This window comes from Sorex araneus, chromosome 6, assembly GCF_027595985.1.
Source record: "Sorex araneus isolate mSorAra2 chromosome 6, mSorAra2.pri, whole genome shotgun sequence".
Classification (NCBI taxonomy): domain Eukaryota; kingdom Metazoa; phylum Chordata; class Mammalia; order Eulipotyphla; family Soricidae; genus Sorex; species Sorex araneus.
Window position 1 is genome coordinate 24,894,414 of NC_073307.1, and position 14,039 is coordinate 24,908,452.

The 14,039-nt window shown below is 45.1% G+C and overlaps 1 protein-coding gene across 3 annotated transcripts in view; it reads left to right on the top strand.

The window, feature by feature from the left end:
- The window catches only part of TRPC7 (transient receptor potential cation channel subfamily C member 7), a 131,905-nt gene that overhangs the window by 74,096 nt on the left and 43,770 nt on the right, over positions 1-14,039 (top strand). For 2 of the 3 annotated variants that reach the window (XM_004609884.2, XM_012933050.2), the window contains exons 4-5: positions 1,740-1,904; positions 11,397-11,613. In XM_004609884.2, coding sequence (XP_004609941.2) covers positions 1,740-1,904; positions 11,397-11,613 — 382 coding nt within the window. The remainder of the gene's footprint in view (positions 1-1,739; positions 1,905-11,396; positions 11,614-14,039) is intronic. The other variant, XM_055143565.1, reaches the window with a different exon arrangement.

Sequence of the window (14,039 nt, forward strand, 5' to 3'; positions counted from 1 at the left end):
ACTTTCTCCAGAATAGGCCATTTTAGCACCCCCAGAGAGCTGACTGCTGAGAACCAAGCCTAGAGGCGCCCCACCAGCACCCATTGTCCCTCTCTGGGACCTGTGCTGAGACCACACAGTTCTGAGACAGGTTGCAGCAGCTGCAAGATGTTCTGTGGACGGCTCCACTCCGTGGGCCTGGAGTCCCTTTCTGGGCGGGGCCAAGACAGAGCTCTGCTTCTCACGGGGAAAGACCACCAGAGCTAACCCCAGCAAGGGCCGCTATGAATTCAAAACAGGGCTATTCACTACTAACATCTGATTAACTCTGGTATTAGGGGCTGCTGCAGGGCAAAATCAACCCCGCAACCACCATGCCCTCATTGGTCACTTAATGGCTACCTTGAGCTCTGCACTAGTTCAGAAGCCCCATGGATGGCCCATGGCTGTCCTGAGTGGGGACAAAGGACAGAGCAGAACTGCTAGAAGTAATAACAGCTTCCTCCTGCCTCAGGGGGGGAATAAGTTAATGAGTATCATTTTCTCAAGTGTGCTGCTTTCCAAAAACTTTTGTTTTTTTTTATTTGGGGGGGAGGGTTGTTTTTTGTTTTTAGTTTTAGTTTTTTTTAGTTTTTGTTTTTGTTTTGATAGGAGGTAGGGGCACACCCAGCAGTGCTCAAAGTTTACTCCCGGCTCTGCATTCAGGGATCATTCCTGGTAGGGCTTGGGGTGCTACATGGGGTGTTGGGAATCAAACCAGCCAGATGCTCTCTGTGCATCTCCCTACAGGGCCTCATTCTTGTGTCTTGGGTTTTCCTTGGCTTGTTTTGGTTACTGAGTCTACCTGGTGAAAGATGGTTGCCCAGATCTCCCCAAATTACATGCGAACTCCCCAGTGACAAAAGAGACCTCCCTCTTTCCATCAAAGCTCAGCTACCCAGAAGAGAAAAATGGATGGGCTGAGTCGAGGTCAGGGTTCCATCACTAGTATCATGAGCTATAGCTGAGAAGTCAGCAACATACATTACCGCGGCAGGTCAGCCTGGTAATGACAGGGCAGTGCCGGGAGGAAGCTACTCTATAGCCGACACTGTGGTCCAGAGCTCCATCTGCCACAAAGCCCCAAGGGCCCAAGCCAACACCACCGACACCTATGGAGAAATACTAAGGGCCTTTCATGGGGAAATTTCTGGGAGCACTATTTTTTAGACCATACGAGACAAGGGAACCTCTCATTAATTCTACAAGAGGAGAGGCTGAGAGGTTAAGTAGTTGATCCAAGTCAACTTGACTAGTAAATGGTAAAGCAAACTCCAGACTCATGTGGGACTCCAAAGCCTCATTCATCTATTCCTCCTTGCTACCTCCCATGTGAACTCTGCCCAGAGACGGGTCTGCCTGGGTAGGGTCAAGCATGTGCCCCAAAGCTGGTGGTCATCTCCTGTGCCTACAGTGTCTCCAGGCCCTCAGCCCTCAGCGTGCCGAGTAAGAAAGCAGCCTGGCCCCAGAGGACTCGGGCAACAGCACACAGATATGTCCCACCCCTTGGCCCTGTCCCTCCCACCCTGCCTCCCCTGCCCCCCTACCCCCGCCAGCACCCTCACCTCAGAAGGTCCAGCATGTCCTTGATCAGCCACTTTGGCTTCAACCATCCAGGTGACACCCCAGTCCTAGATACTCAGAGGTTGTATATTGTTCAACTGCTACCAATGCCATTTTCCTGTTTGCGTTTTGTTTTTGTTTTTGTTTTGTTTTTACAGTTCGTTGCTCATCCTAACTGTCAGCAGCAATTGCTTACCATGTGGTATGAAAATCTCTCAGGCTTACGTCAACAGTCTATCGCTGTGAAATTCCTGGCTGTCTTTGGAGTCTCCCTAGGCCTCCCTTTTCTCGCCATAGCCTATTGGATTGCTCCGTGCAGCAAGGTACAGACTGCTTAAGGTGCATGTCGTTTGCGGTTATTTCTCTCTTCCTAGCATGACCTCAATCCGTTTTGTTCAAATCAGCACCTGATTGTTTCCTGCTTTTAGAGAGGTTTAAAAAAAAAATCCCCAAGACACGAACAAAAAGCACAATACTAGAGAAAAGGGGAAATGTAGACCTGCTGTTTTTAAATCTTTTTTTATGACAAAATGGGAAATTTCAAACACAAGAGCCATAAGCTCACCAAAAACAGAACAGAGAGGGAATAAGGCGTTTAATTCTTTTACTAAAGCAATATGCATGCAACCAAACTCACACAATCATTCTGATGATGGCAAGAGAACTAGCTAACGTTGATCGAGTACTTTCTTTTGTCAGGCACTTTTTAGAAAATGTCTCCTATTTTACTCCCCAAATTACATTATGACACATTCACTTTATCAAGTCAGTTCAGAAAAGAGAAGTAACTGGAAGGCTGAGAGTCAAACGGGGCTCACGCTGGAGCACTGCAAACCCTCTCAATGTTTTCCAAGTTTATCCAGTTTCCTTTACTGAGTTTGGCCCACATGGGCCATGGGCAGCTAATTAGGTCACCAGGAACAAAGACAAAGGGAAGACAAGCTCAAAGCTGCAGCGTGGCACTCCCTTCTCTCAGGAAAGGGGAAACGGAACCTACAGGGGCCAGTGGCCATGCTCCTCACTCCATTATCAGTGTCACCCACCAGTGATCTGAAGTCATATAAAGCACCAGTTGTCACTCCAATCTGGGGCAAGCACTGGTCCCTATAAGCTCAGACAGAACAAAACTGTTTCATGGTTTCAAATGGTGACTAAAAGTCCCTAACCCTGCATGTACCTAGTGATATAGACCAACATTGAGCAGAAGAAATACAACTATGGGGATATTAGCTGCACAGGGGATGTGGCCAGCTAAAGACAGCAATGGAGAGAACCACTGGACATTGATCTATTGATCCAGAAATCCATTGATTTGCTGGACAACTTCAATAAGAGGGAACTCAGGCCAGGATGAAGGTCCAAGACCTTGGGCCAGTGGCGAAAGCAGCGAGCCAGGAAGGCATAAAATTGCCTGAGAATGAGAGGGTGCACAGGGAGATGCGACCCTACTCCCCATTCACTCGTCACCAGAAAAATTGTATTAAAATTAAAATTGCATTAAAATTCAAAAATCAATTTAAAATCCTGGGCCACAGCAGCAGTTTCATTGACCCAATACATGCTTTACATGAAAGAGGTCCTGGTAACCCTGAGAACAGAGGCAGGAACAGCTCCTGAGCACTGCTGAGGTGCCCCCACTGCCAAAATATTTTGTCTTCACAATGGAAATTTGTAGTGAACTAGTTCCTACCTACTGAGGGTTCTTCTTGCAGTCTACCACACCATATATTGTAAATCAGACTTCCCCATCTAAAACATATGTGAGTGAAAGCAAATTTTCCTATTCTTCATAATGAGTTTACCAAGGACGGGGGAGAAGCACTAAATAGATTTGAACCTGTGTCGGAACTGTCTTTAAGCTCACACTTCCTTATGGGCATGGTCCAGTGTGCAAGTAAAATTACTGCATTGATCTAGAGCGCTAATGAATAAGGATGCCAGCCTAAACTCTCCCAAAGTCCCAGGCTAATTTCAGGCCACTCAGTAAAATAAATTGGTAGAGAAAACACTGATAATTCTCATTTTTGTCAGGAACCCAGAGCTAGGTAACCAGAACAAATTGGTTTGCCTTGACTGCTTAGTGGCCTTGAGAAATACTCAAAAAGAGATGGTGTGACAGTTGATGGCTATATTTTCTTAATTTTTAATAATTCTGAGACAATGGCCAACATCATACTGATATGATGCGATCTTTATAAGTCGAGGAAGAAGAGACTCTAGACTTTTCTGGGCTAACAGTAATTTTCTAGAACAGTCTAGAACAAATGAGTGCAATGAAGTCACACACACACACACACACACACACACACACACGGTTGAGGCTTCCCCTTCTTTGTTCAGATGCATGCTTGACTGACATCAATGCTCCTACAGCTTCCAAAAGACTGACAAAATAGAGTATGTGAGATAAACATCAACTGATCGAGTCACAAACCACCTGTCACAAAACCTCTGCACTTTCTGGGCCCCAGGTCTGAGATCAACGCAGTACAGGGGTGTCCACAGTCGAACGCCAAGTGTGAGTCTCTGACCTAAGATGATTCTTGGGGCATCACTTAAGAGAGAAGAATCCCTTAGGAAAGAGCCAGTCAAACTTGCTCTGAGGCAGCCAAAAGACAGATAAAATAGTCGAGATATTTTTAGTCTTTCACTATTTAGGAAAAAATCCTTTCAAGCTTGGCAGAGATAATATAATGCTGAGGATTTCAGAGGAGTCACATCTTCCATGTGAAGAAATAAGCTTCTCCAAGCCCTCCTCAGTCCCAAAATACAACGTCCCAATGTCCTCTCAAGATGAATAGAACCAGGAGAAATCCGACTCTACTAGCACCGCTCCTGTGGAGGGTCACCCTTTTAGATCTCTCTAGTAATTCTACAGAAAAGCCAGTGTCACTCCACCAATCCCATGTTTTAATGACATGACTATTCTCCCCTCAAGGAATCAGTCCTTGATAGTCCTCCATAAGCATATTCATAAAATGACCACTAACCAGTCAACAGCCCACCAGTGTCCAGCAAATGCTGGTTCCTAACTGCCGGTTCATTTTTTTCCTAATAGTAGTTCTCCTAATTTAGGGACTATTAGGGAAACCAAAGTGATTTAATTAGAGTCACAAAACCTCACCATTTCCTTCCTATTGAATTCCCAAGGTGATCAATTCTATTTTCATGTAAGTTTCTGGATGTCTTTAAGAGAGAGAGTTAAAGAAGACAGGAAGGGGAATAGGGAGCTAGTACCAGGGTCAGGATGCACCAGCACCACAGTAATCCTTGGGCCCTCACACTGAAGTGTCATGGAAGTGACCCCAGGGCCCCCTATACAACTTGAGTACCTCCCCCTGCAAAAAATGAGGACAATAAGTCTAAAGTTATAGGTGTCAGTTGCTCACAGTATGCTGGTAAAGAAAGTAACCAAGTCCCTGCTGTGTCCCAGAGGTGTAACTGCACAGGAGAGGTCTATCAGGAAGAGAGTCAGCTCTGAGTCACATCTCAGCTCCCTCAGAATCCCCCACACAGGGGGGACTGGGGAAGGCAGCCTTTGGAGAGGTCGCAGACTCCTGACCCACACAGAGGCTCTCGAGTGGCTGAGTTCCAGAAACAGCTCCGATCCTTCAACAAGCCTTTATAACTAAGCTGCTCTCAGTCCCGTGCTCTCCATTCTGGTCACAATCAGGGCTCTGTATTAACATCTGCACTCAGCATCCCCAAGGATTTGAGCAGCCTTACGTCAGGAATGTCAGCACTGTGAGAAACTACCCAGCTTCTCCTGGCTTGTCCGAGTGGCCTTTACTGCTTAGCAGACTCTATAAAGCAGTCTCAGGACACGGCAGGGAGAACTGTAAACTGCTTCATCTGATTCGATGACAACTCTTCCCGTGCAGTCTGTTAGTCCTCGAGCCTCCTAATTCTGGCTTGGACAAATGCTCCAGGGTCAGTCAACACCCCCAAAGCCTCCATCCCTGTCCCAAACAAAATCAACTCAAAAGGAAAGGCCCCATGACTCTGAAACTTTTGAGGATCCCCGCTTTACCTTGCCAGCACTGACATGGTACAAAACTAGGGTCCAAAGTCCACTATAAAATCAGAGTGCCATCTCCAAAGACCTGTGGGTACCCTCCTCTGCCTCTACCAGAACAGTGCACTCAGTCCTAACCCAAAAAGACAACTAGTGAGGCACTGCAATGGAGGCCGAGCCAGGATCAAGCCAGGTGGGGCCAGGATCAAGAGCATGCATTTGGGGCCGGAGTGATAGTACAGCGGGGAGGGCGTTTGCCTTGCACGCAGCCAACCTGGGGTTCGATCCCCAGAATCCTTAAGGTCACCTGAGCACTGCCAGGAGTCACTCCTGAGTGCAGATCCAGGAGTAATCCTTGATTTCCGGGTGTGGCCCAAAAAGAAAAGGAAAAAGAAAATAAAAAAGAGCACTCATTGCTCTTGCATTAGAGAAGCTTCCGCCTGCAAATCCCAAAAGGGACTCCATCTCCTGTCCCCCTGCTGGGATGGGCTTGAAAGTGCCACAAACTACATCATTCTCCTTCTTAGCTTGCCCAGCTCTGCAACACCCTCTCCCTAGTTATTTCCAATGACAGATTTTAGCCCATTTCTCCCCCACTAGAATACTAGCAACTTAGAATGGAAGAACCAACTGACCCACTTCTTTGATCTCCATGCCTGCAGTGTTAAAACACATAAACATGATCCCAAAAGAGCTTGTGGCATAGATACATAAAGACTGTATAGGTCCCTCTAGGTGAATCTTTGAATATAAGCTTTCCATTTCCTTTAAGGTGCTCCAGCACCACATGAGACCTATGCAATAGTTACTATTCTATCTGCATTTTACAGATGAAAAACGGAGATGCAAAGGAATTAAGTCTCATAGCAAAAACTATGAGACTGTGAGCACAGCGGGTGAGGCAGCTGCCTTGCTCATGGCTGACCCAGGTTCGAGCCTGGGCATCCTATGTGGTCCCCTAAGCACTGCCTGGAGTGATTCCTGAGTGTGGAGTGAAGAGTAACTCCTGAGCATTGTCGGGTTTGACCCCAAAATCAAAAGAATCCCAAATAAACCCAAAAAAAGAAAAAAGAAAAAAGAACTATGAGACTGTGATTTAACCCTAGAATCTCCCTTTCTTAGCCACCACACATATACACACACAGTCCTCCAAAGGCAGTTGGGGGCCCACGCTGACACCTCACCACAGTTACATAAACCATGTTACACTTTCACTGCAGAAAGCAAACATCCTGGCTGGTGAGTTTCACTAGAAGGGAACTGAGATCTTTGGAAGTGGACAGGACTTTTCTAGAAGGGAGGAGTCAGAACAACTGTGTGACATACTACTTTTTTTCCTTAGAAGCCCTGCCTTTAAAATCTCACTATGACTTGGATCTCTTTAGTCTCCAAAGAGTGAATCCACAATATGATGTGGAAAACACCCTGATTAGAGCCACTTTAGTGAACATTCTCCCCGGACAAAGGAAAATCCCAGCACCCTGTGTGTTTTAATTAAGACCTGGGGGGAGGGGTCCCGGATATGGTTCAAGACAGAACTCAACCAGGATGATGATGCCCTGGGCTCTGCACTAGAGAAAAATGGGGATGGAATGTGGAGAAAGTGGAGGCAGGCAAGTGGCAACATAGGCATACTCATCAGGCAACTTGGAACTCCAGTGGGAGATGGGTGAAGTCACTAGAAACATCAAAACTGTAGGAGCCAATACTACTATAAACATGTATCCAAACTATAACAATTTAAGTGAAAAGTGAGTTTGTTAAGGAAGGGTGTAGGGGGCAGCACAGAACCTTCCTTGGCTCACTGATGGAGGGATGCTGACCCTGGTGGAGGATTCCACATTGGAACACTGCATGCCAGGGAAACTGTGATTAACAGCACTGTAACTCTGTCACACTGTTACTCTGTGATTAACAAACAGCTCATAACAAACAGTTATGGTTACACTGTAGCAGTGCCTACATAGAAAACCTGGGTTTTTCTTTCCTGGAGGGAGTAAATTTAAGAATGTCTGACATTAATTTAACAAGGAGCAAAATCACTCTTGCCTTGAACACGGCATGCTTCTTCTTCAAGAATGCTTGATCCACAGTTTGCCTTGACTGGAAAGAGGGCTCAAAGGGCTGGAGCACATGATTTGCATGCAGGAGCCCCAGGTTTGGTCTGTTTGGTCTGCTTTGCAGAGATACAACCCCCCAACACACACACACACACAAACACACACACACCAGTCACCACCAAGGTTGACCTCTGAGCACAGAGCCAGCAGTAGAAAGGAAAATTATTTTGCTTCCAGTCCGTTTTCCAAATCAAGGTACCCTGCTTGAGCCAGCTGATACCTGAGAGCAAGGGAAGGAGGTGAGGGGCCCTGGCAGCACGCACAGGCCCGAGACACAGCAACACCTGTCTGCCTGCAGGAGGATGCGGCCATCACCACCCAGTTAAGTGCCTGTGCTTGCAGGTAGAGCTCAACCACAAAGGCATGGACCAAGAAGGTGTGCTGGCCAGAAAGAGCAGGGCTGCGGCCCCTGGGATCACAGCAGGCCCTTAGGAACAAATTCAAACAATGCTCAATTACTCTCGCCTTTCTATAATTCCCATGGCATACAAACAGAACCTGGGAGTCTGGGATGAGCCCTAGACTCAAACATCAAGCTTGGATTTCCAGGTCTGTCATGAGCTCATTAGGCGCGAGAACAACAAAGCAGCTTCAGCCCATCTCAGACACACCAAAGCTGCACCCCACATGGCAATGGGCCCAGTCCTGCCGCCTGACCACCATGTATGCTCAATGCCGTTAATGGCACCAGCTTTAAAGATCTGCCAGCCAAGAGCAACTAGTGTATATCAGTTGCCTTTTCTTCCTCCTTTTGGCTCACCTTATAACCTTATTAAAGGTGGACGTTTTCCCCAAGTACAATTTGCTTCAAAAAGTATCTCTGAGACACAAATATAGAATGTCAAAAAGAGAGAGAGAGAGAAAGAAAACCACTGAAATGACTTCATCACATCTGACCTTTATCAAAGTTTCACTCGTTAATAAGATGAACTCAAGTCCGAGAGAAAATAGAAAAGGAGCACCAATTCCTGACCTTGCTCTCCTCCCTGTGGCTTAGATCACATATAAATGAGGCCCAGGATACCTTCCGAATCACCCGAGAGCCTCCTCCTCAGAGGTTTTGCATATAGCTTGCAGTAGATGCCATTTTTAGAGACTCAACTTTGGCCATCTAATATGCTAACAACTTGAAATAGACAACAAAGTGAACCCTGAATTCCCCAAAAGGGGTCTTTTTGGTACTCTCCAGTCCTGCCTGGATGTGGTTACATGCAGATGCTTGTTACATACAGGCTCTCACACTGTCCTGTAACCTCATCCAGGTGGTTGCAGATGATGCCATCTCATGTTTCCCACTACAGACCTAGGGAGAGCTGACTATTAATCCCTAAGACCAGGGTGCTCTTAGTGTCCCCTGGATAATTCTGGCATTTCCAGAATAATTCTGAGACATACGCAAGATCTAGTATCCCTTCCTTTCTCAGTCTTCCCTTTTCTCTCTCCCTGCTGATTACTCTAAAGACATACATTTACCCTTGCCTCTCACCACCACTCCTGCAGAGACACAGTGACAAAAACCTAAGTGTCATGGAAGCACTAAACTGTTCCAGCCTCAGGATTGGGAGATGGGGCTCCAAGATTCCACCACCTTTCAGAAAAACACTGAAAAATCAAAATGAGCTCTCTGATAGCATGTAAGTCAAAATGAAACACATTTTAGTTGTGGTTTTCTTAACCAAATTTGTGAGATATCTTACTTTTCCTTTAATATTAAACATTTGCACTCTAAATTTAGCACATCCACTGATGATAATCCATGGTCCTTATTGTGTAAGCAATAAAATTAAACAAAACAACAATGTGACATTTTAAAGATGTTTATGGGCCCTGTAATTTTCAAGTAAACCTGTTTGTCCATTTCTAAAATCAATTATAATACAGCTATCTGACAATCTGAACACGTAGGAAAATACAAATATTTTCCAGCACAAATAGGGATTCCCAATGCCCAAGTGTGTGGTGCCGTTAAAAACAAAAAATAAAGACAAGAGCCATCCTTTTGAAATTTCAATATGATATTAGAATAATAAATAATCTTACTCTAATAACTATAATAATTAAAGTGGATTGTTACGATGCTGAAGCACATTAAAGAAACATTATCAAGCTCTCAGATTTATCAATGTTATGTTGAAGAGTCATAACTGGGAAAACCTTTCTTGACCAACCCCTGTAACTGATCTTCTACTGAACCAATACTCTATCTCCGGGGTAACATTTCACTCCAGGACTCCTGAATGAAGACGGAATGTGAACATTAATTAACAAGACTCCAGTTATAATTGAACATCTGACCTAGAGAAGGAACAGTCTCAGGAATGGTTTCTATTTCTGCTCTCATATCTTACTGGTTTGCCTGAGTGAGGATTTGGTGCACCCTGGTGGTTCCCAGAACCACAAGGCCTGAACAAGGTCCTTCATCCTTGGACCCCAGTGGCCCACTGAACTGCCTGGTTGGTTAAGAACTGCTGGGAGTGGTGCCCTGAGCATCACCTAAAATCCACCCCTCCACCCCCCCCCAAAAAAAGCCATACATTAAAATTAAAACGACTTGGTGCTTAGGGGAAGATATGGCAGTGACCTGGAAGAGAACCAAGTAAGTTCACAGCCTCCAGCTGAGTCTTTAAAAAATATCTAAGTGGCCTCTGACTGGCATGCCTTGAGGAGAAGATGCAACCAAACCTGCCCCCTAACTGGGCATCTTCTGGATTGTCCCAGGCTCATGTGGACAACAGGCCCCCAAGTTCATCATGCACTCAGCCACAAAAAGAATCTGAGAAGTTTCAGGGTCATGTCACAGAGGCTATTGTTTATACACACGAGCTTTGATAAAAAATGACAGTTTCTAAAATCAGGACATGAAAGTCCTCTACATCTGAAAACTAAGGAATATCTAAGTTAAACCTGTTACCAAAAAGCAATGTCTAAAACATGTAGAGCCACATCAATGAAAGTTGAGCTATATTTCCAAATGAATGGGAAAACAGCAAGAGTAGTACCTAGGGGCAAGTGTATAGCTTTAAAGAAATTTACCAAGACATAAGAAACACTAAGAAAAGACCACTCAGAATGAAACTCAAGAGAGAGCAAAACAGGGGCTGGAGCAATAGCACAGTGGGTAGGACGTTTGCCTTGCATGCAGCCAACCCAGGTTCGATTCCCAGCATCCCGTATGGTCCCCTGAGCACCACCAGGAGTGATTCCTGAGTGCAGAGCCAGGAGTAACCCCTGTACATTGCCAGGTGTGACCCAAAAAGCAAAAAAAAAAAAAGAGCAAAACAGGTCACTAGAGTATGGAATTGTTTTTCTAATTCTTGTCTCTACTGAGACAAGATTTGGCCCCATATTCAATAGGCACGAAGTTCCTTCCAGTTGGTTGGGGAAGCCGGGATGCCCAGCCTGGCCACAGCATATGGCACCTCACCAGCCCCACACCTGTCTTAGCTCATCACACCTGCCAGACCTCCTAACAGTCAAGATCCCCCTCCGGAAAATACAAATTTGGTCACACATCACCTCACGTCTAAGTGCTGTTGAAAATGTAGTTAGGGTTCACGGAGCAGTCCGTGTCCACACTGGTACCACTTCCTGTGAAACTGAGCAAAAGTGCCGTTGGTTTGGAAGAAAGGGCTGTATCCATGTAGAGCTGCCACTCTGATGAATCTTGCCTGTACTTCCAGCTAGGACGAACCCTGAGGAGCCCTTTCATGAAGTTTGTAGCCCATGCGGTTTCTTTCACCATCTTCCTGGGACTGCTAGTCGTGAATGCATCAGACCGCTTCGAAGGTGTGAAAACACTGCCCAATGAGACCTTCACAGACTACCCCAAACAGATCTTCAGAGTGAAAACCACACAGTTCTCCTGGACAGAGATGCTCATCATGAAGTGGGTTTTAGGTAAGCAAATCACTTTATCTTTCTCTCTCTCTCTGCCCCAAATTATATTAGGATATTTGCTCATCTCTGACTTCTGAATCCCCCACCAGAGTGCACGTTGGCATTAAAACAACAACAACAACAACAACACAAAACAGTGAGTACTGGGGCTGGAGAGACAGTACAGTGGGTCGGGCACTTGAACACCACCAGGAGGAATTCCTGAGTGCAGAACCAGGAATAATCCCTGAGCATCGCCAGGTGTGGCCCAAAAACCAAAAAGGAAAAAAAAAAGAAAGAAAAAACAGTGAGTACTAACCAGGAAAGCCATTTTCTGTATGTGCCAGTGCAGATGAGGCAGAGACCTATAATATATAAGTACTAACTCTTAAGAGGATATCATTCTTGGAAGAAGACAATTCACTATATTTTTTCCATCATGCACACATTGGACATGATTGTATATTAGGTTTGCATCAGAAAACATATACTCAGACCATTTAAGTATAGTGTACTGGAAATCTTAGAAAATCTAGTTCTGCTTCTGAAAAAAAGAAGTATAAAATAAGAGGACTTACAAAACAATTTTGTTGTTATTGACAGTGGCTATACAGTAGAATAGTGATGACAAATATGCACCTTAAAAATTTGAAAATGATTACTCTGGACAAAATCTGCAGGCTGAAAGGAGGTTAAGTGATATACCTGATACTCTTTCAGTAACAGTGCTGGAAACCACAGTAAAAGGAAAATGAAAGAGAGAGAGAGAGAGAGAGAGAGAGAGAGAGAGAGAGAGAGAGAGAGAAGAAAAGTATCTGCCATAGAAGCAGGCTGTAGGGGCAGAGCAAGGGGAGTCAAGTGGGAGGAAACCTGGGGACTCTGGTGGCAGGAAATGTGCACTGGTGCTGGAATACTGTATGACTAAGACTCAGTCATAAACAACTTTGTAACTGTGTATCTCACAGTTATTCAAGCTTAAAAAAAGTTTTGTATTTTTTTTTTAAATTTAGAGGACTTGGGCTGGAGCAATTGTACACTTGTCATGGAACATGTCTTGCCTGCAGCTGACCTGGGTTCAATCCCAGTCATCCTATATGATCCTCCCAGCTAACCAGGAGTGATCCCAGAGTACAGAGCCAGTAGTAAGCCCTGAGCACCATTGGGGTGTGGCCAAAACAACAAAACAAAAAAAAAATAAAGGACTAACATTTCTCATATTTGTGTTAATGAAGATGATAGTACTGTGAAATTCCTCATTGTGATGCTATTTTGTATTGCCAAAATCTTCTACTGGAATTTCCAAGTAAATTGTTCTATATTTCCTCACTTACAGCCAAGAAGACTACCTTATATAAAAGTTTATACTAAAAAAAATCTTTAATGTGGGGTCAGAGAAATAGTACAGCAGGATGGATGGTGCTTACCTGACACGTGGCTAACCCACATTTGATACTCAGCATATGGTTCCCCGAGCCATGCCAGGAGAAATAAATGAGCACAGAGGCAGGAGTAAGTCCTGAGCACCAATGGATGTGCCCCCAATGCCACACACACAAATATAGATAGATAGATAGATAGATAGATAGATAGATAGATAGATAGATAGATAGATAGATGATAGGCACAATGGAAATGTTTTGAGTAATACAAAACTGAAGGTAGAAAAAACTGCTGGGGACTGTTAGCATTAAATATGTGTCAAGATCTCATCAATTAGTTAAACTCCTTCAATGGTGCTCACCTCCAATTTCCTTTCTCAACAAAAATTCGATATTAGTATTGTCACTGTGTTATATTCACAAACATTGAGTTGCCTGTATTCAGGATCAGGTCAACAGAAAACACACACAAAAAAAATAAAAATTAAAAAAAAATACTTGAAAAGAGAGGTTAGTGTCTGGGCTAATTAAAGGAGAGGAGCTAAGGGAGCCACAGCTGAAGAGCTTCCCACAGATGCCCACGCTGAGAACTGGGCACAGGGTCTGGAGGCTGGAAATCCAGATAAGCAAAAAGAGACCAGGAGAAAGTTCTCGGGCACAGAGAGAGATGGACTGGCACACCAAGCTGCCAGTGGCTTCCAGTTCAACTACCAAATCTTTGACCGCCTCCTTCCCCCCGCCACTAGCCACCTGTTAAATCCCTAACCTCAGTGTGATGGGATCACGAGTTGGGGCCTGTAGGTAATGGTTAGGTCAGGAGTGTGGCACCTTCAGGAATGGCACCTGGGCCCCCCCGCCCCCCGTCTCCCCTGCCAGGTGAGACTACCACGAGCAGTCTGCATCCCGAAAGAGGATGCTCCCCAGAACCTCACATGCCCATCACACCCCAGCTCCAGGGGCCCTGCCTCAGGCACTATGAGAAATGATAGTTCTCTGGTGTCTGAGGTGCAGAGCCTGTGGTCCTTGGTGCTGCAAGCCAAAGTGAAGAAACTATTTTCCAAACTGTTG